Source organism: Lactuca virosa, chromosome 3 (assembly GCF_052849685.1).
Source record: "Lactuca virosa cultivar CGN04683 chromosome 3, Lactuca_virosa_CGN04683_v6, whole genome shotgun sequence".
Taxonomy (NCBI): Eukaryota; Viridiplantae; Streptophyta; class Magnoliopsida; order Asterales; family Asteraceae; genus Lactuca; species Lactuca virosa.
Window position 1 is genome coordinate 381,972,395 of NC_136428.1, and position 27,871 is coordinate 382,000,265.

The following is a 27,871-nucleotide window of genomic DNA, read 5'->3' on the forward strand; positions in this document are numbered from 1 at the left end:
TTTCACGGTATGCCCCCTCTACCAGCATGTCTAGTTGATGTTAATGAAGATATCCCATCACAAATGGTTGACATCAATCAAAAGATTGAATGTCTCCGTATATTTAAGAACAAATACCTTCTAAAACGGGGGATTGGGAAATATTGTCTTCAAGAAGGTTTTCAGACGAAGACAAGTAGATCGACCAAATCATGGTATGAGGTTGTGTGGATTGGGAAACGTTGTTCTTGGTTACTAAGAGCAAAAGGAATTAAAAATTATGGCCGACTTTTCCAAGTGAATAAATTTGTTGACGCACACACATGTTCTTCAACAATGTTGCAACCTAATCATCGAAAAGCAAACAAACATGTTTTGGTTGAATATCTTACTGATGTTTTGGCTGAAGTGTAAAATCCCAAGACTAGGTATATCTCAATAGCCCTTACTTTATTGTAGTTGTCAATTTTGGCCCTTAATTGAGAAAAGGTGGTAGCTGAGTACGCAGTGCGTACGCATGTGTACGCTCAGCGTACTCATGTGCGTGATTTGGACGCGGAAGCCACCTAGTACACTGGGCGTACCAGGCTTAGAGTGCAAACCCTAATTGTGTGGTGTGTCCCTATTTAAGGAACATGATGGCCTCATTTATCGCCACCATTTCCAGTCTTCAACTCCCCTCAAAACCCTAATTTCCGTTTTCTTAGCTTGAGTGGCCTTTTGAAGCTTTTGAGTGATCTTTGTGGGATTCTTTGGGTGAAGAAGAAACTTTGAAGAGAGTAGAGTTGGAGTCCAAGCTTTGGATCCGAGTTTCCCTGTGGTTAGTGCATCAGTTGGAGGTATCAAGCTCAATGCTTTCTCATTGTTTTGATTTGGGCATATTGTGGTTCATTTCAGGGTTTATGTCCCAAAGCTTGAAGCTTTATGAGTTTGTTGAACTCCGTAGCCTAATACTTGTCCCTTTAAGTGTCTCTAGTGGAGTGGACTCATAAAAATGGGATCTTGGACGTCGAGATCTCCCCATGCATGTTATATGAGAACTTTTGTGAGTAAGGAGTGAGAGTTTATGAGCTTTAGACTTTCTCAGACATGCAAAGGCTTAAAGTCACAAAATTTATAGAGTATTACACTTTAGTGAGTCCAGATATGAGATTATAGCTACGGTGTTAACAGATTAAGACCAGGAGAGTGGGAAAAGTAAGTTTGGGATGTACGCTGAGCGTACTCTATGACAACCCGAAATTTTCAATTGTATAATCTCTACAGTTAAACACTTCATATAATATTCAAAAACATTTCAGTACATTTTGGCCGGATTTAAGTCCGTTTGGGTGTTTTATTTTATTTTTCGTCAAACGATTAAATAAAGGGAAGTGTCGTTCTTAGTGAGGTGTAACAAACAAAAACAATCAACACCTTAGCTAGGTGTTTACGGCCAAACAAGAGGTGTTTGGGCCGTAAACACCATTTTCCACAAGAACTCATGCATATAGCATGAGTTTACACACCTTTTCCTCATTTCCCACTTCCCACCTCAAGAACACCAAGCTTTTTCTCTCAAGTATCATAAGTCCATTTCTTCAAATCCGCCAAAATGTAAGTGTTTCCTTCCTAGATTCGTTCATACAACACTTAATCTAGTGTTTATATATCATTTCATCCATGGATTCTTGGTTTTTACTTAGATCTTCAAGTATTCTTCAAAACACCAAGAACACACACTAGTGTTTTTGGGCTCTAATCACTCTTACAAGCTTCATATAAGTAAGTGTACCCTTCCTATCTAGTTGCTTACTTAGTATACTTGTTAATCCTTTGGAAAATCATCAAAATCCCCAAGAACATATGTGTTTACGGTTTGGGGATTTCCCAAAACCGTAAACACCCCCAAATGGTGTTTTGATGCCCCTAACACCTTCAAATGCTTGGATAAAGGGCTAGAAACTTGCATGCATGAGCTAGAAACACCAAAACACGAAAAGGTTGAGGCATACATGAGTTTACGGCCGTAAACTCATGGGTTTACGACCGTAAACCCAAGTGTTTACGACCGTAAACTCTCAAGGATGGTCCAAGGACCGTAAACTCCAATAAGGGGTCCTTTTGTGCCCTAACCACTTCCTAAGCCTTTGATTCGAACTTAGAACCTTTCCTTGTGAGATATAGGACCTTGAAACACACAAATGCACCATTTCCACGAGTTTACGGCCGTAAACGCATGGGGGAAATGGTCCAGAAACCGTAAACACACATAAAGACTACGAATTGAGGAGTAAACTCCAATGTGAGGCCATACTCTCCTTAGATGCAACCCTTAGCACTCCTAGCACTTGAAGCAAAGTGTTTTCATACATTAGAGTGTCTTTACTTGCTTAATTAGTGATTAAATAACTAATTAGATACATTTGTGTATCACTCCATGTTACATAGGATCCGCGTGTGTGTTCAAGTCCTCACTTGACACCTAGCATCCTACCCGGCACTTCCATCCACTCCACTCACTACAGGTGATTTCATACCCCTAGATCAACCTTTTAAATGATTTTAAATGCTTTTATGGGGGGATACAAGTTGAACTGTTAGAGTTATTGTATCAATCACGTGTGATTAATAACTAGAACAGACTACAAGATTTGCTACTGCTTTCAGATTACCATCAAACCTTGGATTTTCAAGTTTTTCGAACCTTTTATCAAACTCTTTTAATGCCAAAACTGTTTTCAAACTCTTTTAAACTTACTTTATTTTCAAACCCATATCTATACTATTATATTTATATAAGTAAGACTTGAAGGACTTAGGACTGATAGCTCACCTTATGTCCTGTTCCTCGTTTTGTTGTGGACTTAGGGTATTCTGTTATTTGTCCGACTGTCATTGAATTCTTAGTTATATATCATATATATTTGTGTTGGATATAAAAGTCTTCACTTCAGTTCAGTACCTTTGTGTAACAAATTCATGCAACCAAGATTACTATTTAACTATAATAGGTATAGTTAAGGATTAATACTCATTACTACTATTACCATGACACCTACCAGAGTCAGTACAGTTATGAGTCAATACATGCTAAATACTATACAAAGAGAATACTATATACTATACAAGAGAACACTCTATACATTATACCAGAAAATACATTATACAATATACAAGAGAATATACTAAAACAGAATGTGACATACTACTTCTCGATACGACACTTCACAGTGGTATCACCGTGTAACTAGAGTCTCCTGGAGGGAGAGAGGGCATTGTGTGTATAGATCTATACGGGACAGACACTCCCACATCCCGACTGCTAGCTACAGTCCCAGCCGAAAGGCCAAGGGGTTACAAAATGTCACATCAATACATATGACTCGGAGGGTCATCAGTTATTCGATCGTCAATCAGCATGGTTACATACGAGTTCACATTCAGACCTTTAATTAACACTTTAAGAATTAAAGGCAAAACGGATTCCCCGAGGTGTATTGTACATTTAATACTACCCGGAGTCTGCATTTTCATTACATTAAGCCGGCAGTGACACTGCTGGGGTAAAGCATTATTTTCCCAATTACTTTATACGAATGAAGTCTAAAACTATATTTTCATACTAATAGTTTCACTAGGAAAACTTTTACATTTTCAAAGGATCAAACATGCAACTAACCGGGTCTTGGTAGAAGACTACTTTTACTGGAAAATATAGGATTTTCTAGGGAGCATACTAATTTCAAACATTGATATCAACTATTATACTACATGGTTGTAAACATTTTTATACAAGCAATGACACTAAATACTTATGAACTCACCAGCTTTATGCTGATACTCGCTTTCAAAATAACTTGTATTCTCAGGTCATCAGTAGGCAGGTACAGATGAAGCTTTTAAGAAGATGGAGCACATACAAGAATCATCTTTTATTTTGATTATACTTTTGGTGTCTTACAAACTGTACAGAACACGCTTGTATTACAATTATTATATTAATGCAATGGATGTTGTTGCTTGTCTTTACTATTATGCATTGTTATGATAATGTACATGACGTCCTCCACCCCAGAATGTATTCCGCCGTTCTCGGTTTTGGGGTGTGACAGATTGGTATCAGAGCACTGTTTATAGTGAATCAAGTATATCAAACCATAAAAGATATACGAACTATAAACATATCGGGATTAAAACACTCTTACCAAGAATATATACTTTTAAATAATAAAATATTTAACTAAGTATATATATACATCTATTTATACCAAGGTCAGTATCATACTAGAACAGAACAAAAGTATTAAGATTGTTAGACAACACGATTAGGCTTACAGATATATAGTCAAATCTGGGGGGATGTAGCCTGATCAACTACATTTCCCGAGGAGTGACTAGCATGTGCCTAAGAATGGTTGTGGTGTTGCAACAAGTCTAAAAACTTACCCACACTACTACAAGAACATTAGAACAAGAATACTATAGGAGTATTCTGCACTACTATGAATTACATATGTGAGAACTAAAAAGATCGTTATTAGTAAGGCAATATTTGCTAAGTGGATACGCTAAGGTTACATGTAACTACGACGCTATAGACTCAGAATCTGTGACCTTTGCTTTACTTCCTGTCCTTGTTTGCTTGTGGGCTTAGAGTTAGGGTCACTTATTCGAAGGACTATCTTGTTTTGGTTACATGTAACTGGTATGCACTATGCAAGTATTGAAGTAACTAGTAAAGATCATCTTATAATTATCTTAGGTCAGTACGTCTATTAATTATTCTTTCCCATTCTCGCGTAGATAGCATGGCTGGCTTCCACCTTCCCGGCGATCCATACTATCCAAACCAAGACATTGGAGGATGGCTTGATGAGGAGCCAGAAGATGATCACCCGATCCCTTTGGATGATCACCGTGCAGAAGGCTTTTCGGATAGCTCCGACTCCGAACCAGAAGTCAACAACCTACCCCCAGTAGCTCCAAACCCCAACCCCCATCCGGCATTTCAAGGTCCCACTCCCATGTGGGCAACAACCTTGAATCGATGGAGTGGTGAACAGGGTCAGCCTTTACCTTTCAACGGAGATCGAAGCTTTTACAACATAAGCGAGGGAGGTTCAGCTGACCGAGTCTTGCCCATCATGGTCCGTAGGATTGCTAGGAACGTCAAACAAAGTCATGCAGCCATCGGCAGAGTTGTGGAAATTGACGCCAACTCTAACCTTAACACTGTCCGTATCCGCCAACTCGAAGAAGCTATGGATAGGACTAGGAGGACCAATGAGGCTCTGCAGCAACAGCTAGCTGTATCCCAAGCTGAAGTCATGGAACTCCGAGTGCGTCAGAGGGCGCATTAGCGACATCTTCAGGAAGTTGTACGCCAACTGGCTGATCTTAGGGTTCGCCCAAGGGATACCCGTCGCCAGTAGAAGATTTCAACTCATCCTTCTCTTTTGATTAAGGAATAGCCTTTTCTTTTCTATGCTCGGTAGAGCACTTGTCTGTAAACATTCCTAAACTTGAAAGCACTCTAACTAGACTTCTAAGCTGCCAACATTTTCCTTATGGTTTGATGTAAGACCTACTGTTAGGTCAACTTTTCTAAACTCATTTTACATCAGTAATACCAGTAATATTGGCAGTTATCTAATCTATGGGAAAGTTTGTACTCTTGTGTTTCTCGAATCTATAAGTATATTCATACCTAACAGTTGGACTATGGCGATTTAGTCCATGAAACACTCTCATTGTACTTACAGTTGATTCTTACGGTTATCATCGTTTCTATAAACTTGCAGTAAAAGATGCCGCCTCGCAAGCGTCCGACCAGAAACACGCCTGCAAGTCAAACTCCACCACCACCTCCTCCGCAACAGTTTGATGCAGTGATGTTTCAGGCAGCTGTAACCGCAGCTATGGCCCAAATAAATTCTGGCGATGCAAGTGGAGCCGGAATAGGCACTAACTCTAGACATGGTGAAATCCACCCACGTACACAGGGGTGTACCTATAAGGATTTCATGAGCTGCAAACCAACATTCTTCAATGGGACCGGAGGGATCATTGCACTGTCCCAATGGATCGAAAGAACTGAAGCTATCTTCGAGATGTGCTCGTGCCCCGAAGAAAGCAAGATAAAGTTCGCTGCTTGCACCTTCACTGAAAGAGCCCAGACATGGTGGAATGGCCATGTCAAATCACTCTCTTTGGTAACAGCCAACGCCATGGGCTGGGACACACTGAAAGACCTTATGACAAGGGAGTATTGCCCTAGGGGCGAAATCCAGAAACTCGAGGAGGAACTCTGGAACCTCAAGATGAAGGGGACCGACATAGTGGCTTATACAGCCAGGTTCTGCGACCTGGTGACTCTGTGTCCTAACATGGTCCCCACCGAAGGAAAGAAAATTGAAAGATACATCTGGGGTTTAGTGCCCCCGTATCGAGGGAACGTCCTAGCATCACACCCTACGACCTTTGACAGTGCCAAGGAATTGGCCCAAAGGTTGATTGATCATGAAGTTCCTTACACTCCATCAGCAACCACGACGGTTGCCACTGCACCGACCAAGACATCCGACAACAAAAGGAAGCGGTGGGACCGAAAGAAGGGTAAATCAGCCCAATCCTCTTCAAAGAACCAACAAACGGTGGCTGTCCATGCTGCCACTACTCCTGCTGCCCCTGTACCAGCCAAAACATATGCAGGGAGTCTACCCAAGTGCACCAAGTGCTCTTTCCATCACAACGACCCCTGCCAGGAAATGCACTGCACTAACTGTGACCGGAAGGACCATACCGCCCGGTTTTGCCGAACACCACCCAAACCCATTTCCCAGGTCCCCAGCACAGGAGTGAGCCAGGCCTGCTACGGCTGTGGAGAGATAGGGCATTACAAAAGAAATTTCCCAAAAGCTGGGAATGCAGGAGGAACAGGCAGACTACTTGCTATTGGCCACAATGAAGCAGTAGCAGACCCCACCGTAGTCACGGGTACGTTCCTTCTTGATAACTCTTATGCTTGTATCCTATTTGATAGTGGGGAAGAGAGGAGCTTTGTAAACCAAAACTTTAAACACTTACTTAAACAATCACCGAAACCACTAAAAGAAACCTTCGTCGTAGAAATGGCTAACGGAAAGACAGAGAGTTCTAACGAGATCTACATAGATTGTACCCTCACGCTAGATAACCATTCGTTTCCAATCGACCTCATACCAGTAGCAATCAAGAGCTTCGATGTCATTGTGGGTATGGACTGGTTGAGTCTCCATCGTACCGATATCATGTGCTTCGAAAAAGCAATCCGTCTAAACCTACCAAATAACGAAACCTTGTTGATCTACGGAGACAAACCCAGTACGAGCCTCCGTATCATCTCAAGTATTCAAGCCCAAAAGTACTTGCGTAAGGAATATCGCGCGTTCCTTGCACACGTCGTCGACACGAACCAGAAAACGAAAGACCTAAAAGACTTCCCCGTAGTACGCGTTTTCCCCGACATCTTTCCGGAAGAGCTACCGGGATTACCTCCCCAACGTCAAGTCGAGTTCCGAATCGACTTAATCCCAGGAGCTACCCCCGTAGCCAAATCGCCCTATCGTCTAGCGCCTGCTGAGATGCAAGAACTTTCCGGTCAACTTAACGAGCTGCTCAGCAAGGGCTTTATAAGACCGAGCTTCTCACCCTGGGTAGCACCAGTCTTGTTCGTGAAGAAGAAAGACGGATCGTTCCGTATGTACATCGATTACAGGGAACTCAACAAACTTACGATCAAAAATCGTTACCCTCTTCCTCGCATAGACGATTTATTTGACCAACTGCAAGGGGCGAGTTACTTTTCCAAGATTGATCTGAGGTCCGGGTATCACCAGTTGCGAGTGCTTGAGGAGGATGTTCCAAAGACAGCCTTCCGAACTCGTTACGGACACTACGAGTTCGTAGTAATGCCGTTCGGACTGACCAATGCGCCCGCAGTATTCATGGACTTGATGAATAGAGTATGTCGTCCTTACTTGGATCAGTTCGTCATCGTCTTCATTGATGATATACTTATCTACTCTCGCAGTAAGGAAGAGCATAGCAATCATCTACGACAAGTCCTAGAAACCTTACGATCGGAGAAGCTATACGCGAAGTTCTCTAAGTGCGAATTTTGGATCCGAAGGGTCGAATTCCTAGGACATGTGGTGAGCGAAGAAGGAATCCACATGGACCCTTCCAAAATTAAAGCCATTGAGAACTGGTCAGCACCAAAGACGCCTACAGAAATTCGTCAATTCCAAGGCCTCGCTGGCTACTACCGCAGGTTCATACAAAATTTCTCTAGAATCGCGAAACCCCTTACTACATTGACCCAGAAAGGCGTGGCCTTTGACTGGGAAGAGAAACAAGAGAAGGCATTCCAAACCCTGAAGCGAGCCTTATGCACCGCACCGATATTGTCCCTCCCCGAAGGGATAGAAGACTTCGTGGTATACTGCGATGCATCCAACCAAGGGCCCGGCTGTGTTCTGATGCAACGAGGTAAGGTCATCGCCTACACCTCAAGACAGCTGAAGACACATGAGGTCAACTACACCACACACGACCTCGAATTAGGAGCGGTTGTGTTCGCCCTAAAAATCTGGAGACACTATCTGTATGGTACGAAGAGCACCATCTATACTGACCACAAAAGCCTCCAACACATCTTCAACCAGAAAGAGCTCAACGTGAGGCAACGATGGTGGGTCGAGCTACTCAATGACTACGAATGCGAAATTCGTTATCATCCGGGTAAAGCCAACGTAGTAGCAGACGCCCTAAGTCGGAAAGTATATTCTGGCCGAAGAGTCAAGTCACTAACAATGACTATCCATTCCCATCTATCCGCACAAATTAAGGAGGCTCAGCTCGAAGCTTTGAAACCTGAAAATATAGCGGGAGAATCCCTGCGAGGAATGGATAAGAACTTGGAAACCAAGGGTGACGGAGCCTTATATCTCATGGACCGGATCTGGACACCGAAGCACGGTGGCTTCAGAGACTTGGTCATGAAGGAAGCGCACAATACTAGATATTCCGTCCACCCAGGTTCAGATAAGATGTATCTGGATCTCAAGAAGTCATACTGGTGGCCTAACATGAAAGCAGAGATTGCTACCTTCGTAAGTAAATGTCTTACTTACACGAAGGTCAAGGTTGAATACCAGAAGCCGTCAGGTCTACTCCAGCAACCGGAGATACCTGAATGGAAGTAGGAGCGGATCACTATGGACTTCATAACCAAGTTACCCAAGACAGCGGGTGGACTTGACACCATATGGGTCATCGTCGACAGATTGACCAAGTCCGCACACTTCCTGCCCATCAAAGAAACCGACAAAATGGAGAAGCTCACAAGAACATACATTAGGGAGATCGTACGACTGCATGGTGTTCCCATATCTATTATCTCCGATAGAGATAGTAGATTCACTTCGAGGTTCTGGCAGTCACTACAAATTCCTTAGGAACGAGGCTAGACATGAGTACAGCCTACCATCCACAGACCGATGGACAGAGTGAGAGAACTATCCAAACCTTGGAAGATATGCTGCGAGCCTGTGTGATCGACTTCGGGAAGGCGTGGGATACCCACTTACCTCTCGTCGAATTCTCTTAAAACAACAGTTATCACACGAGCATCAAAGTTGCTCCATTCGAAGCCCTCTACGGCCGGAAGTGCAGATCCCCTCTGTGCTGGGCTGAGGTGGCTGACACTCAGTTAGCTAAAGGACGAGTTCCTGACAGCACTCTCACGGGTCCGGAAATCATTCGGGAAACGACAAAGAAGATCGTTCGGATTCGTGAACGATTAAAAGCCTCTAGAGACCGACAGAAGAGCTACGCAGACAAACGAAGGAAACCTTTGGAGTTCCAGGTGGGAGACCGAGTCCTTTTGAAAGTCTCACCCTGGAAAGGCTTGATACGCTTCGGAAAGCGTGGAAAGCTGAATGCAAGATACATAGGACCTTTCGAGATTCTTGCTAGAATCGGCCCCGTAGCTTACAAACTCAATCTACCCCGCGAACTCAGTAATGTACATCCTACCTTCCACGTCTCAAACTTGAAAAAGTGCCTATCCGATGAGACTCTTGTAATCCCACTCGACGAGATCGAGATCAACGAGAGCCTCAACTTCGTGGAAGAACCTGTAGAGATCATGGACCGCGAGGTCAAACGAACGAAACAAAGCCGCATCCCAATTGTGAAGGTTCGCTGGAACGCCAGGCGAGGACCGGAATTCACATGGGAGCGCGAGGATCAAATGAGACTTAAATATCCTCATCTTTTTACTTAGTTATTTTGTAATAACTTAGTTTCCTGAACTCTAATTTCGGGACGAAATTCCCTCTAAGGGGGGGATGATGTGACAACCCGAAATTTTCATTTGTATAATCTCTACAGTTAAACACTTGATATAATATTCAAAAACATTTCAGTACATTTTGGCCGGATTTAAGTCTGTTTGGGTGTTTTATTTTATTTTTCGTCAAACGATTAAATAAAGGGAAGTGTCGTTATTATTGAGGTGTAACAAACAAAACAATCAACACCTTAGCTAGGTGTTTACGGCCACACAAGAGGTGTTTGGGCCGTAAACACCATTTTCCCCAAGAACTCATGCATATAAGATGAGTTTACACACCTTTTCCTCATTTCCCACTTCCCACCTCAAGAACACCAAGCTTTTTCTCTCAAGTATCATAAGTCCATTTCTTCAAATCGGCCAAAATGTAAGTGTTTCCTTGCTAGATTCGTTCATACAACACTTAATCTAGTGTTTATACATCATTTCATCCATGGATTCTTGGTTTTTACTTAGATCTTCAAGTATTCTTCAAAACACCAAGAACACCAAGAACACACACTAGTGTTTTTGGGCTCTAATCACTCTTACAAGCTTCATATAAGTAAGTGTACCCTTCCTATCTAGTTGCTTACTTAGTATACTTGTTAATCCTTTGGAAAATCATCAAAATCCCCAAGAACATATGTGTTTACGGTTTGGGGATCTCCCAAAACCGTAAACACCCCCAAATGGTGTTTTGATGCCCCTAACACCTTCAAATGCTTGGATAAAGGGCTAGAAACTTGCATGCATGAGCTAGAAACACCAAAACACGAAAAGGTTGAGGCATACATGAGTTTACGGCCATAAACTCATGGGTTTATGACCGTAAACCCAAGTGTTTACGACTGTAAACTCTCAAGGATGGTCCAAGGACCATAAACTCCAATAAGGGGTCCTTTTGTGCCCTAACCACTTCCTAAGCCTTTGATTCGAACTTAGAACCTTTCCTTGTGAGATATAGGACATTGAAACACACAAATGCACCATTTCCACGAGTTTACGGCCGTAAACTCATGGGGGAAATTGTCCAGAAACCGTAAACACACATAAAGACTACGAATTGAGGAGTAAACTCCAATGTGAGGCCATACTCTCCTTAGATGCAACCCTTAGCACTCCTAGCACTTGAAGCAAAGTGTTTTCATACATTAGAGTGTCTTTACTTGCTTAATTAGTGATTAAATAACTAATTAGATACATTTATGTATCACTCCATGTTACATAGGATCCGCGTGTGTGTTCAAGTCCTCACTTGACACCTAGCATCCTACCCGGCACTTCCATCCACTCCACTCACTACAGGTGAGTTCATACCCCTAAATCAACCTTTTAAATGATTTTAAATGCTTTTATGGGAGGGGATACAAGTTGAACTGTTAGAGTTATTGTATCAATCACGTGTGATTAATAACTAGAACAGACTACAAGATTTGCTACTGCTTTCAGATTACCACCAAACCTTGGATTTTCAAGTGTTTCAAACCTTTTATCAAAATCTTTTAATGCCAAAACTGTTTTCAAACTCTTTTAAACTTACTTTATTTTCAAACCCATATCTATACTAATATATTTATATAAGTAAGACTTGAAGGACTTAGGACTGATAGCTCACCTTATTTCCTGTTCCTCGTTTGGTTGTGGACTTAGGGTATTCTGTTATTTGTCCGACTGTCATTGAATTCTTAGTTATATATCATATATATTTGTGTTGGATATAAAAGTCTTCACTTCAGTTCAGTACCTTTGTGTAACAAAGTCATGCAACCAAGATTACTATTTAACTATAATAGGTATAGTTAAGGATTAATACTCATTACTACTATTACCATGACACCTACCAGAGTCAGTACAGTTATGAGTCAATACATACTAAATACTATACAAAGAGAATATTATATACTATACAAGAGAACACTCTATACATTATACCAGAAAATACATTATACAATATACAAGAGAATATACTAAAACAGAATGTGACATACTACTTCTCGATACGACACTTCACAGTGGTATCACCGTGTAACCAGAGTCTCCTGGAGGGAGAGAGGGCATTGTGTGTATAGATCTATACGGGACAGACACTCCCACATCCCGACTGCTAGCTACAGTCCCAGCCGAAAGGCCAAGGGGTGACAAAATGTCACATCAATACATATGGCTCGGAGGGTCATCAGTTATTCGATCGTCAATCAGCATGGTTACATACGAGTTCACATTCAGACCTTTAATTAACACTTTAAGAATTAAAGGCAAAACGGATTCCCCGAGGTGTATTGTACATTTAATACTACCTGGGGTCTGCATTTTCATTACATTAAGCCGGCAGTGACACTGCTGGGGTAAAGCATTATTTTCCCAATTACTTTATACGAATGAAGTCTAAAACTATATTTTCATATTGATAGTTTTTCTAGGAAAACTTTTACATTTTTAAAGGATCAAACATGCAACCAACCGGGTCTTGGTAGAAGACTACTTTTACTGGAAAATATAGGATTTTCTAGGGAGCATACTAATTTCAAACATTGATATCAACTATTATACTACATGGTTGTAAACATTTTTATACAAGCAATGACACTAAATACTTATGAACTCACCAGCTTTATGCTGATACTCGCTTTAAAAATAACTTGTATTCTCAGGTCATCAATAGACAGGTACAGATGAAGCTTTTGAGAAGATGGAGCACATACAAGACTCATCTTTTATTTTGATTATACTTTTGGTGTCTTACAAACTGTACAGAACACGCTTGTATTACAATTATTATATTAATGCAATGGATGTTGTTGCTTGTCTTTACTATTATGCATTGTTATGATACTGTACATGACGTCCTCCACCCCAGAATGTATTCCGCCGTTCTCGGTTTTGGGGTGTGACATACTACCAGATACGCGCATCGTAGCGTCGAAGTTTCCCGATGCATGTATGGTGAAGTTGTACGCCCAGCGTAAAGGGCTGTACACCCAGCGTACGCGCTTGGGTTGACTTTTGTTGACTTTTAGGGTTTGGTCAAACTATGGACTTTGGAGGCCATGGAAGGGTAAAATGGTCTTTTATCCTTCTCAGAATTTGTAGAGGGTTTAGCCTAACATCTTTAGGGGTCATTTATTGTCACACCCCGCTAAAGCGGAAACACGGGGTGTGGCAGTACAAAGGGTCTCATAGCAAAAGTTTAAAGACAACACCAACCATAGTATTAAAAATCATTACAAATTTACAATGAGTTTGAACAACTTTTTAAAAGAAATTACAATGTATTTAAAACTCAACACATGCAAATGCTCCTACAAGTGTTGTGTCTCTACGTGCCTCTTACTAGATGATTCCTTAAAAAGCATGTAAAACGAGCGTCAACTATAAAAATAGTTGGTGAGTACTCACAGATAAACAAAATAATATTGGTTCCATGAATTGAAATCAAAGTTTTGATAAAAGTTTCCAATAATAAAAGTATATTGTTAAAATGAGTAAATAAGTTTGTAAAAACAAAGTTCTTTGTCATCATGAGAGATAAAGTATGTTGCCCAAATGAGATGCAACGTTCATATTCTCATGGAAGATAAAGTTCGTTACTCAAACGAGTAAACAAGTTTCATTGCTAAAATGAGCAATCAATTTCGTTGCTACAAGGAGCAAACAATTTCATTGCTAAAACGTGTATATAAGTTTCCGGTAATAAAAGTTCGTTGCTATAATGAGAAACAAAGTTCGTTGCTATAATAAGCATAAAAGTTTCGTTGCTAAAATAAGTATACAAGTTTCATTGCTAAAATAAGTATACAAGTGTCGTTGCTAACATGAGAATACAAGTTTCGTATGTGGATAAAGATTCGTATGTACATCAAGTTTCCATTCATGAGTTCACAACCCAAGCCTAATGACCGAATCGTGCCCTATTGACTACTACGTGTATCTCAAACATAGTGTATAAAATGGTAAAATGCACTCAAGTGAATCGTGCGAGTGAGGAGTTGTCTACCTCCAGATAGCGTTATCCATAATAACCATAGGCTCAAAAGAGTTAATGAGTTGTGTCAAGAGATTCCAGGGACTTAACCGCGATACAGTCCTCATGAATTAAATTCACATACACATACATACAAAGTATAGCAACCAAGTTTTATACGAGTCAAAATAAATACAACGAACATAAATAGTTTAGGACATGTTTTTCCACCCCAAAACATTTAAAAACCGAAAATAGGGGGAGTCGTGAATACTCACAATGCATTGAGATGATGCAAATGATGCCTTGATCTAAGTTCCACTTGTACCACTACCGAATCCTACAATAATGGTATACGCTAGTGAGTCTCTAGTCGAAATCTAATGCTAATATACTTACTACTACAATAGAATTATGTCAATATTGTGTCAAAATTTAATATTGATAAGTTACAAACATTTGTCTGAAATGGTGAAAATTTATAACTAATGTGATTAAGACAATTTTTGGATATTAATTTCCAAATTTTTATAATATTAATTGAGGGTATTTCAACACATTTAAAGGTGTTTTAAGCTCCAAAAAATCCAAAATATTATCAAACAGTTTCCAAAAATTGTCAAACTTTGCATTTTTATTCTAAATACAGTAAAGGTCTTCCATAAATTTTCCTTTGAATTTTTGATATGATTACCTATTTTTCCAAAATTTTAAGCCTTCATAACAATATAAATTCGTGAAAAAATAGCATCAAATGATAAAAATTCCCAAACTTTTTATGATACTGCCATTAGACATACTTAAGCTGGGAAAAATATAAAAACGGATTTCTAAATGGTTTAACCCGATTTTATAATTTTTGTTCATTTATTCTAATAAAAATTGAAATAAATAGAAAACTGTTTCCAAAATTGCCCAAACTTTTTGTAACACTGTTATTATACATGTATAAGCTGTGAAAAATATAAAAGATATTTTTCAATTAGTTTTTCTATATTTATTTGTTTTATCCTCTTAAATAATCATTAATTGGAGAATAATTATTAAACAGTTAAAGTAAATTACCAAATTTTTTGTAAACTTCATTTACAGTGTAAATAATCTGGGAAAAATATCAAAGGTGGTTTTTATCTAATGGAATCCGATTTTGTGGATTCAAGTGTATTTAATCTTAGAAAATAGAAGAAAAATAACATACTGAACATAAAAATCATCCAAATTTTTATTTGGAGTTCCAATATATTATAAGATCTTTTGGTAAATTTTCATGAATTTTAGACGAGTAGAACTATTTTTCCTATTATTAGTCCATTATAAATACAAAAATCAGGGAAAAATAGGAATGCATTATGAAAATTCTGAAAATATTTTTCTCAGTCTTACACATAGGGTAGGAGCTGCGAAAATTATTAGATACCCTTTTCACATTTCTTAAACTGGTGTTATGATTTATTTGAATTAAACAAAAAAGAAAATTCAAAACCGTAGCAAATAGTAACAAAAATCGATGAAACTCACTGAGCTGTCATCATTCACTTTAGGGGTCATCCACGAATTTACCTATGATTTATAAACCTCAGAAAGTATTTTATATGAATTATTGCCCTATTTTCTTAAAATAATTATAATAATTCGAGAAAAATGAATTATTTTCTGAAAATTTGTGGAACATCTCATTTTGTTGATGGAATTTCTGGGAAAAATCAGATTTGATCAGAAAATAAGTTTTAGATATTTATTTGGGAATAAATCCTTTATGAACCTATTTGAATGCTTTTTAACAACAAACTTTGATGATCAAACCTCTAAGCTTGAAGATCATTACATGCATGTTGGTTTGAAGATCAATCATGTTATTGAAATGTTCAAAAATCGTTTTTGAAAGAAAACTTAGAGTGCATGTGGTGATTTTCCACCAAAATTTGTGAAAAAGTGCATTTTCATGATATTGACTTAGGTTTAGGTCCTTGGATTTCACCATTTACAACATGCATGTTGTTTTTGGATGAAATCCTACCACCATCATTATAAAAACCGTGAGTGTGTGTGTGTATGTTTATGTGTTCATGATCATTGATTAGAATGGAGTAAAAGATGGAGAAAATGCAAGAAAACATGTAAAACTTGAAGGAAGATGAAGTAAAATAATGTTAAACCTTAATAAACACCACTAGATGATGAAGATTTGAGTATCTTGAGTGTTCTTGGACTTATTTTCTAGAGAAATTTTGTGGTTCTTAGGGGGAGAAAGAGAGAAAATGTGTGTGAGAGTGTGAGAGAGAAATGAGAGGCATGAGAGAAGAGTGTGGGAGTGAATAACTTGATTGAGTGTTTTGGGAAGAGCTTTCTTGGGAGGTGGAGGCCGACTTTAAGAGGGATTAGAGAGGGTTTTAGGAGGCTTTTAAAGCTTTACTTTGAATAAATATGGCCTCCTAATCATTTTTATAAAAATCATCTTTAGTTTTCATAAAAATCATCTTTAGTTTTTATAAAAATCATCTTTAATTTTTACAAGGTTCAATTGTATTTTGTCTTATAAATTAAGGGTAAATGTCAATGACTTAATTTTTATTTTCCTTGATTGCATTTTCCTGAATTTAGTTATATTAAATTGATATAACTAAATGTTACAACCATCTAATCAATGTGCCGGTTAACCACACAAACAAGGAGTGAATAACCATGCAAATTAACTTGGTACACTTAATGTTACAACCATCTAATCAATGTGCCGGTTAACCACACACACTCCATTGATCTATGATTAACATCAAGCTACCCTTTGCCACACATTGTCAGTCCCAGATTAGTGTGCCGGTTAACCACACACGCTCCACTAACGACTTAACAAGGTGTAAAGTGCAATTTCATGGGTTAGCACAAAATTTACATTTTCCTAAAGTAACTAAGATTGGAATTTAATAAAGTTTAGTTACTTTATATTTATCATTATACTTTTAATGAAGGGAGAATTAATGTCATGTCCTACCCGTTCGGCTAACGACTTTGCACCAGTCAAGGAAGCGGTGGGTGAGAGTGGACACCCATTAAACTGTCATTTTATAGGCAGTAACCTTATACCCCCTTATAGACCGGCTTCGTGAATGAGGCCTACTAATGGTAAGACTAACTTACTTTTATACATATATATAAATATTAAACCTATAATATTATAATAGTATAAGGGTTGAATTTTAAACTTTTAAAATTCTAAGGGTTGGAATTAAAGTATACATGGGGGGGGGGTAACTTTACAAATTCCAAAACTTGATGGCAAGTTTTGAACAATTCAAAAAAACTTTTGGTTTCCATAACTTATGAGTTTAATATGGTTTTTATGGAAGACTTTTCAAGTTCCATAACTTGAGGACAAGTTATGGAAGACATAAAACTATTTTATGATGACATTTAAAAACAAGACCTTTCATTTTTCATAACCTAAAAACTTTAATGAATCTTTTAAAAGAAAACTCTTCATTTTCCATAACTTGAGGACAAGTTATGGAGTTCATAAAAACCATTAATATCAATTATTCCAATTAACACAATAATCAAATAATTTTTCTATTATCTAGATCAAACTCACAAGTAAAGATAATTCACATCAACAATTTTCAAGAAATTAGCTAATCACATAAACTAATACAAATCTTGAAACTTTGACAATTATCCTTTATTTGGATGAGGATAATCATTACCATAGCATCAAAATAATATTTTTATTAACAAAAACATTTTGTGGTAATGATCCTAATCCAAAACAGGCCAAAAAATCGAAAATCTGCATCCAGGACAACCAACTCGTCGAGTTGGTCAACTTTGTGAGTGGACTCGGCGAGTCACTCATCTAACTCGGCGAGTCCAAGGCAAAAACCATGCAACTCATCGAGTTAAGCACTGGGCTCGGCGAGTTCTGTTGTCAGAGTGCAGAAAATTCGATTTTTTCACTTTGAAAACCAATAAAACATCAAATATAATATAAAACAACCCATGGCTCTGATACCAATGTTGGGTTTTGTACACTACAACATCCTATGGTGCACATACAACCCTAAAAGCTTTGGATCTATGTTTTCTCTAATTATACATGCATATGGTTTCCAAAGCTTTAAGCCTACAACTAGCATACAAATAACATATGTATGATAAGACAAGTTTTAGACATACCTCTTGATGTTGTTGATGTTTCTAGAAAGACTTTGGCCTTTAAGAACTTAGTGCCCCAAGTGTTGCACCTCAAATGGAATCACAACTCATCTAGGACAAAGGTAACTCTTGAGAGAGAATTTTCATGCAACAAAAACACCTCTATGAACTCCAAGAACTAGAAGTATGGCGTTTTTAGGTTATGGAGCTTATATTTATATGTAGGATTCCAAGAGTCATGGGCATAACCCAAATCCATACCCATGGGTTTTATGATCTATGGTTCATGTGGCCCAACTCTTTATGTATCCATACATAAACTTAGTCCAATATGGATCATAAGCCCAACACATATAAATATAACCAATTACCATAATTAGTCCCCATAGATTTAATCAGTCTCTTTTGATCACTAAATTAATTCCAAACTAATTCTTGATCAATACTAATTAAACCATATGATTTCATATTAATATATTAGAACTTATAATATATTAATAAATCATATATAAACTCTTCTTAAAAGTCCATCCTAACAAATTGTCCTGATGTTATGCAACCCAAATGGACCATGCTACTCTCGGGTCGAGTACATACCAATAATAGTTATGGGCTTAGACATCTAATCCAACAGTATACTGAGTAGGGAGAAAAATAGCATGAACCTTTTAGAGAGAGTTTTGAGTAATCTAGGAGAGATACCTAGATGAACAGTGATGAATCTACCGAGAGACTAGTTTGATATCCGTGAGGGATAGAGTACTGTGAATTAGGATCCTAGGAGGAGGACTTGGGACGACTACAGGTTGGTGTGGAAGGTAGTATTGGGCCTGTACTACTGAACACACCGGATCTATATGCGACCCAAGTAAGAACCTTAGGATGCTAAGGAGCGTGTAGGGGTGGGTAATCGAGTATATGAGTGTTTGAGCTAGTCTCTAATGATTTTGTGTTTGCGTTTTAGAGACACTATAGTGATTACCCGCAACAACCCCATGAGCAGTGATACCAGTGACGAGGAGATTCGCAGGATCATTTATGAGGAGGTGGCTACAGCTATTAGAGAGGCCATACCAGAGATGTTCGGGTCTATTAAGACCAAACTTATTGAGACTTTTGATGAGAGATACGTTGCTGTCACAGAGGCTTCTGTTGCTGCAGCCACCGCATCTCTAACTGTTGTGAGGCCTCAGGGGAGTGGTTCGTTGTTGCTTCGGGAGTTCAGCAATACGAAGCCACCAGAGTTCGACGGGACCCAAGACCCGATTGCTGCCATGAGATGGATATCCGAAATTGAGGGGTGTTTCAATACGTGTTCATGTCCAGAACATTTTTAGAGTTCGGTTCGCGCTGAACCAGCTTCGCTTGGGAGTGAAGGACTGGTGGAAGTTTGTGACGACTGATTTTACCCCTGTAGATCATGCTGCAGTGACTTGGGAGAGGTTCACCAAGTTATTCAGAGATGAGTATGTTCCCCAGGTGGAGAGGGAACGTTTGGCACAGGAGTTTCTGTCTCTCAAGCAAAAGACAGAGTCAGTGACAGAGATTACAAGGATGTTTCATGAGAGGGCGTTGTTCTGCCCTGAGCACGTGTCCACTGAGCAGGCACGTGTGAGCCGATATTTGAGCATACTGAGGCGAGATATTCGGGAGTTCGTGGCGTACTCTTCGTATTGAACATTGGCTGAGCTATAGACCAATGTCAGGAGGGGGGAGATTGAGATATAGTTTCAGACTAGAGAGGATGAGGAATCTCAGGGTAGAGACAGGAGACCAGTACAGTCGCAGCCGGCGACCAAGTGGGCTAAGCCCACCGATACGAGAGCTGGGGGCCAGAAGGGCTGCACTTGTGGCAAGTGCGGCAAGAGTCATGAGGGATCTTGCCGATCAGGGATTTGCTACAAATGTGGCAAGGAGGGGCATATAGCGAAGGACTGCCCCAAGGGATTTGCAGTTTGCTTTCATTACAACCAGACCGGCCATCGAAAGGCTGAATTTCCTCAGCTCACTCAGGGATTTGTGGTTTGCTTTTATTGCGGTCTGCTTTGCACGTTACTGATGGTCGGCCAGTGAAGGCCGAGGCTCCGAGAGATCATGGGAGAGCATTCCAGCTGACTGCAGAGGAGGTCCGCGTCGCAGCTGATGTTGTTGCTGGTACGTATTTACTTATTTATGTTATTTTGAGATTTGTTTATGCTTATATTGTGCTTTATATAGGTAGTTTTCTTGTGATTTTTGTGCCTGTCTTGGTGTTATTTGACTCGGGTGCGAGTTTATCTTTCGTGTATTTATCCTTTAGTCATCACATTAATGTCAAATGGGAGGCGTTGTGTCGACCACTGAGGGTTTCTATAGTCGATGAGCATGCGATTTTTGCCACTGATGTATTCCGAAAATGTGTATTAGATATTTTCGGTGTTGAGTTCCCGATAGATCTGGTGTCGATAACGATGGGTGATGTCTGTGTCATAGTGGGCATGGACTGGTTGAGTCGGTTTGGAGCTGTGATTGACTGTGAGCGTCAGATGGTGACCATACGAGACCCTAGTGGGGGAGTACTTACAGTGTATGGCGAGGGGACCAGATCTGGATCAGCATTCTGCTCTTCCGCCAAGGAGAGGCAGGGTTTACAGCAGGGATGCATGGGATTTTTAGCATATGTGATGGATACGAGGATTGCCATTGATAGGCTGAGTTCTATCTCCAATGTTCCAGTAGTGTGTGAGTTCCCGGATGTTTTCCCCAAGGAATTGTCGGGTATGCCTACTGAGAGGCAGGTGGAGTTCCAGATCGATTTGATTCCGGGTGCGGCGCCTATTTCCAAGGCACCTTATCGCCTTGCGCCACCCGAGAGGCAGGAGTTATCCTCGCAGCTCCACGAGCTGCTGGGGAAGGGTTTTATTAGACCGAGTAGCTCACCAATGGGGAGCACCGATCCTTTTTTTCAAGAAGAGGGATTGTTCACACTGATGGGTTTTGAGCACTATAACAATCCTATGGTGCACATACAACCCTAATGCTTTGGATCTAAGTTTTCTCAAGTTATACATGCAATTTCATTTCTTCCAAGGCATAAACCCTAAATAGCATACAATTGGAGATTTACAACAAAAAAAACTAGTTTGATGAATACCTCTTGGTTGTAGCTTGTAGTTCTTGGCCTTTCAAGAGCTTAGTACCTCAAATGTGATACCTCTAATAAGTCACAAACACCAAAAGCAAATGGAGGAATATGAGAGAGAGGCTAGGAGGCACCAAATGGCTAGGGTTTCATCTTGGAATACAAGTGCCGATTTTGGGAGTGCAAGGGTTAGTATTTATAGTGTGGAATCCCTAGGGTTTCATCTTGGAAACCCTAATTCATATGATTAGGCTTAATCAATCCAACAACCCATATGATAGGCCCTTGGGACTAACCCTCCATGGACTCTCACATAGATTTAGTCCATCTCTAATCAACATGGATCATTAGCCCAAACTATAAGTATTCCTGATTTACCTAATCAGTCCCTGTAAATTTAATTAGTCTCTTTTGATCACTAAATTAATTCTTGATCAATACCAATTAAATAATATGATTTCTCAATTAATATATTATTCTTATAATATATTAATAAATCACAAATAACCTCTTTCTCAAATATCCATCCTATCAAATTGCTCCGGTGAAGGAAACCCAAAAGGACCATGCTACTATCGGGTCAAGTACATACCAATTATAGTTATGGGCTTAGACACCTAATCCAACACACACCGGATGTGTATCGACTACCGGGAGTTGAACAAGCTGACGGTCAAGAACCGTTATTCACTACCGAGGATCGATGATTTATTCGATCAGTTGCAGGGGGCGTCTTGGTTTTCCAAGATTGATTTGAGATCTGGGTATCATCAGATGAGAGTATGCAAGGAGGATATTCAGAAGACAGCTTTCCGAACTCGTTATGGTCATTACGAGTTTGTGGTGATGCCTTTTGGACTCACCAATGCACCAGCAGTGTTCATGATCTCATCAACCGGTTGTGTCGGCCCATGTTGGATAGGTCGGTGATCGTGTTCGTCGACGACATTTTGGTGTACTCGAGGTCTAGGGAGCAGCATGAGGAGCACGTGCTGGAGATTCTTAGATTATTGAGGATGGAGAGGCTTAATGCCAAATTCTCCAAGTGTGATTTCTGGTTACGAGAGGTCCAGTTCTTGGGACACCTCATTAATCAAAATGGGATTTTGGTCGACCTGGCCAAGATTGAGGCGGTTATGCGATGGGAGGTGTAGAGATCCCCATCCGAGATCATGAGTTTTCTGGGCCTGGCAGGATACTACTGAAGGTTTATCAGAGATTTCTCCAAGATTGTTGTTCCTCTCACCAGATTGACCAGGAAGGGTGTTACTTTTACTTGGGGGCCCGAGCAGCAGGCCTCATTCGAGGCTCTTCGCCAGAGATTGTGCGAAGCTCTAGTGTTAGCCCTACCTGAGGGAGTGGAGGACTTCGTAGTCTACTGTGATGCATCTATATCGGGGATGGGTACCGTATTGATGCAGAGGGGACACGTGATAGCATATGCATCGAGGCAGTTGAAGCCTCACGAGACGAGGTATCCCACCCATGATTTGGAGTTGGGGGTGGTGTGTTCGCCCTCAAGATTTGATGCCACTACCTTTATGGTGTCCGGTGTACCATATACACGAACCATAAGAGCCTGAAGTACCTTATGGATCAACCCAACCTGAATATGAGACAAAAGAGGTGGTTGGATGTAGTGAAAGACTACGACTGTGAGATTTTGTATCACCCTAGCAAGGCTAATGTGGTAGCCGATGCCCTGAGTCGCAGAGTAGTGAGTGCTCTGATCCGAGACGTGTGCATGAGGATGACGGTGATGACTCCAGTCTTAGATACCATCCGAGAGGCCCAGGTGGTGGCCGTGAGACCAGAGAACCATAAGAGAGAGCGGGTGATCGGGTAGATTTCCAAGTTTGCAGCGGATAGTCGGGGGCTTATGACCTTCCATGGGTGGATATGGGTGCCATATACGGGTGGAGCTCGACGTATTTTGATGGAGGAGGCCCATAGATCGAGATTCTCGATCCATCCGGGGGCCACCAAGATGTATTTGGACTTAAAAAGGGATTATTGGTGACACTGTATGAAGAGAGATGTGGCATGGGTAGTCGAGAGACGCTTGACCTGTCGTCAGGTCAAGGCGGAGCACCAGCGTCCTCATGGCGTGTTGCAGCCTCTAGAGATTCCCCTGTGGAAGTGGGAACATATTTCCATGGATTTTATTACCAAATTACGAAGGACCGCGCGGGGTGTTGATGCGATATGGGTGATTGTAGATTGGTTGACAAAGAGTGCTCACTTTCTGGCTATCAGTGAGAACTCTTCTGCAGAGAAATTGGCTGAGATCTACGTTCGAGAGGTGGTGGCACGACATGGGGTGCCAACATCGATAGTGTTAGATCGATATGTGCGTTACTTCCAGGTCCTGGAAGAAATTTCATAAGGAGTTAGGTACCCGGTTGCACTTCAATATCACATATCACCTACAGACAGACGGGCAGAGCGAGCGGACGATTCAGACGCTCGAGGACATGCTACGCGCATGTGTTATGGACTTCGGTGGAAGTTCGGATACTTACTTTCCATTGGCTGAATTTTCATACAACAACAGACATCACGCCAGTATTAGTATGCCTCCCTTTGAGCTTTTATACGGGAGGGGGTGCCGAAATCCCATTTGTTGGGGAGAGGTAGGGCAGAGAGTAGTGGGGGGCACTGAGATAGTGCTCAAGACGAAAGAGCAGATCCAACAGGTCAGACAGAGGTTACTGACGGCACAGAGTCGCCAGAAGAGTTACGCATACTGGCGATGTTCAGAGCTAGAGTTTCAGATCGGAGATTATGTCCTCCTGAAGGTATCCCCATGGAAAAGGGTGATTCGATTCAGGAAGCAGGGAAAATCGGTCCCTAGATACATCGGTCCTTTCAGAGTGATCGCCCAAGTGGGTAGGGTAACTTATCGGTTAGAGCTGCCTGCAGAGTTGAGCCAAATTCATAACACCTTCCATGTGTCCCAGCTGAGGAAGTGTGTAGCTGATGAGACGACAGTGGTGCCTTTAGAGGACATTCAGATTGATGATCGCCTGAACTACATTGAAAAGCTGATAGCGATCTTGGATAGGAAGGTGAAGGTCTTGAGGAATAAAGAGGTGCCCTTGGTTCAGGTTCAGTGGCAGCATCGTAGAGGGTCGGAATATACTTGGGAGTCGGAGTCCGAGATGCGTGAGCAGTACCTAGAGTTATTTCCAGAAGATGACTTCGAGGGCGAAGTCTGATCCTAGTGGGGGGGAATTGTAACATCCCGAGACCTGGTATATCTCAATAGCCCTTACTTTATTGTAGTTGTCAAGTTTTGCCCTTAATTGAGAAAAGGTGGTAGCTGAGTACTCAGGGCGTACGCATGTGTACGCTCAGCGAACTCATGTGCATGATTTGGACGCAGAATCCACCTAGTACGTTGGGCGTACTAGGATCAGAGTGAAAAACCTAATTGTGTGGTGTGTCCCTATTTAAGGAACATGATGGCCTCATTTCTGGCCACCATTTCCAGTCTTCAACTCCCCTCAAAACCCTAATTTCCGTTTTCTTAGCTTGAGTGGCCATTTGAAGCTTTTGAGTGATCTTTGTGGGATTCTTTGGGTGAAGAAGGAGCTTTGAAGAGAGTAGAGTTGGAGTCCAAGCTTTGGATATGAGTTTCCCTGTGGTTGGTGCATCATTTGGAGATATCAAGCTCAAAGCTTTGTCATTGTTTTTATTTGTGCATATTATGCTTCATTTTAGGGTTTATGTCCCAAAGCTTGAAGCTTTATGAGTTTGTTGAACTCCAGAGCCTAATACCTGTCCCTTTAAGTGTCTCTAGTAGAGTAGACTCATAATAATGGGATCTTCGACGTCAAGATCTCCCCATGCATGTTATATGAGAACTTTTGTGAGTAAGGAGTGATAGTTTATGAGCTTTAGACTTTCTCAGCCATGCAAAGGCTTATAGTCACAAACTTTATGGAGTATTAGCCTTTAGTGAGTCCAGATCTGAGATTATAGCTATGATCTTAACGGATTAAGACCAGGAGTGTGGGAAAAGTAAGTTTGGGACGTACGCTGAACGTACTCCCAGATACGCGCAACGTAGCGTTGAAGTTTCCCGATGCATGCATGGTGAAGTTGTACGCCCAACGTACATGCTTGGGTTGACTTTTGTTGACTTTTAGGGTTTGGTCAAACTGTGGACTTTGGAGGCCGTGGAAGGGTAAAATGGTCTTTAATCTTTCTGAGAACTTGTAGAGGGTTTAGCCTAACATCTTTGGGGGTCGTTTATTAATTAGAGTTAATTTCGATATATGTTAGGCGAAGGCTAGACCAGTGGTTCGAGTACGAGACATACTTGATTTACTTACGAGGTGAGTCTTCTTACTATACTTACCAGAGTGGTAATACAGTGTGACCGGAGGGTCTTATATGCTTATGCTGAGTTACATGATACTATGCATTTTTCTTTTTGATTTTTGCTGTATATTATTCTATGCTTTATTGGTTAGGATCGGAGGGTCCAACCCGAGTTGTGAGACCGGAGGGTCCTCACTGAGATACATGGATCGGAGAGTCTTTATGAGATATAGCCATGAGAGGCTAATTATTTGCGTGTAGTATTTTGGGGAACTCACTAAGCTTCGTGCTTATCGTGTTGTGTGATATATGTTTCAGGTACTTCTCAGGATCGTGGGAAGGCACCGACTTGATTGTACACACCTGTTCGAGATTACGTTGAGGATTTTGGGATATTATCAGTCATTTTAATAAATTGTGTTTTGACAACTGATACATTGTGGTTTTGAGAAATGTAATATTGAGTTTTATGTGATTTAAAAATGAAAAAAAATGTTTTAAAAATCTACAGTGTTACATGAAGCTTATAGTAGAGTATACCGGGGACAAGATATTATTAATGATATCAATGCTCAATTGAAAATCAGTATCTCATACCATCAGACTTGGCGTGCGAAGCAATATGCACTATTGTTGTTAAGGGGTACGAAAGAGGATTCTTTTACCAAACTTCCGACTTATTTCCACAATTTGGTCAAGCATAATCCTGGCACGGTGACACATATTCAAACAGATGGTGATGATCGGTTTGAGTTCTTGTATGTCGCACTTGGTTGCACGGTTAGTATTACTATATTTTATTATTATTATTATTATTATTATTATTATTATTATTATTATTATTATTATTATTATTATTATTTTGGTGTACTTAACTATAAACAGTATATTTGAATAGATATACAATGTATTGTAGGTATGCTCTTTTGTCAATTATTGTAAGTCGACCCTTGTAGTAGATGGAGCCCACCTAAAGGGCGAGTTCAAAGGTACCATGTTACTTGCAGTTACTAAGGACGGTCAAAACCAAATATTACCAGTTGCATATGGTATATGCAAAAATGAATGTACAAATTCTTGGACATGGTTTTTCCAAAAACTACATGATTGCATAGGCAATATGGAGGATCTTATAGTTATATCTGATAGGTCTCCATCTATAGTGACATCTGTTGCCAACATTTTTCCTCACGCTCATCACGGAATATGTGGTGTCCATTTATATTTCAACATAGTAGCTAGATACGGGAAGAGTAAGACAGTTAAAGGAATTTTTTGGGAGGCTTGTAGAGCCTATACAGTTGATGCTTTTAATGCTTCCATGGTCCTTATGAAAAAGACAAAAGAACCAGTATAGGAATACTTACAAAGTATAAATCATGAAACTTGGTATAGGGGACATTTTAGAGGCAACCGATACCATCTTATGTCGTCTAACAGTGTGGAGTCTATAAATGCATTATCTAGACATTCACGTAAGGTGTCGATACTGATGTTGATCGACTTTTTTTCATGCAGCAATGCAACAGTGGTGGTTTGAAAGATGTAAATTTGTAGGTAGTAAGTTTTAATCTTAATGTTTGTTTTAAATGTTATTGATCTTAACTGTGTAATTTTCTCTATTTTTTTAGTGGAAGCAACAACAACACTCACCCCTTGGGCCGATGATATTGTAAAACAAAATAAAAATACTTTTAGTAATTGGGATGTTCGCATGATCTCAAGTAAGAAATGTGAGGTCAAAAAGGGGAGACAAAACGTCATTGTTGATTTCCAACAAATGACATGTACATGTAGGCATTGGCAACTTGACGGCATACCTTGTGGTAATGTCATAAGAGTGCTAACAGTCAACAATTACCAAGACTGCTCGATATATGCATTAAAAGCTTACCATACCGAAACATTGAGGAAAATATATGAGAATCAGCAAACCCTTGGCCAAAGCCATCCTAATCGGAGATCTCCGATTGTTTGA

The 27,871-nt window shown here is 40.3% G+C and overlaps 1 protein-coding gene across 1 annotated transcript; it reads left to right on the forward strand.

Moving 5' to 3' along the window:
* Window positions 1–9: 9 nt before the first annotated feature.
* LOC145164974 (uncharacterized) lies at window positions 10–27,871 on the forward strand. Its single transcript, XM_079083616.1, has 4 exons — window positions 10–157; window positions 26,405–26,673; window positions 26,810–27,146; window positions 27,525–27,871. Exons 1-4 carry the CDS (start codon window positions 10–12, stop codon window positions 27,869–27,871), a joined length of 1,101 nt encoding a protein of 366 aa, XP_078939742.1.

Coding starts and splice junctions, on each gene's coding strand:
- LOC145164974 (XM_079083616.1), top strand. CDS start 10: ATGCCCCCTCTACCAGCATGTCTAGTTGATGTTAATGAAGATATCCCA. Junction 158..26,404: donor GAAATATTGTCTTCAAGAAG/GTTTTCAGACGA, acceptor AAAAATCTACAG/TGTTACATGAAGCTTATAGT. Junction 27,147..27,524: donor AGTAGCTAGATACGGGAAGA/GTAAGACAGTTA, acceptor CTATTTTTTTAG/TGGAAGCAACAACAACACTC.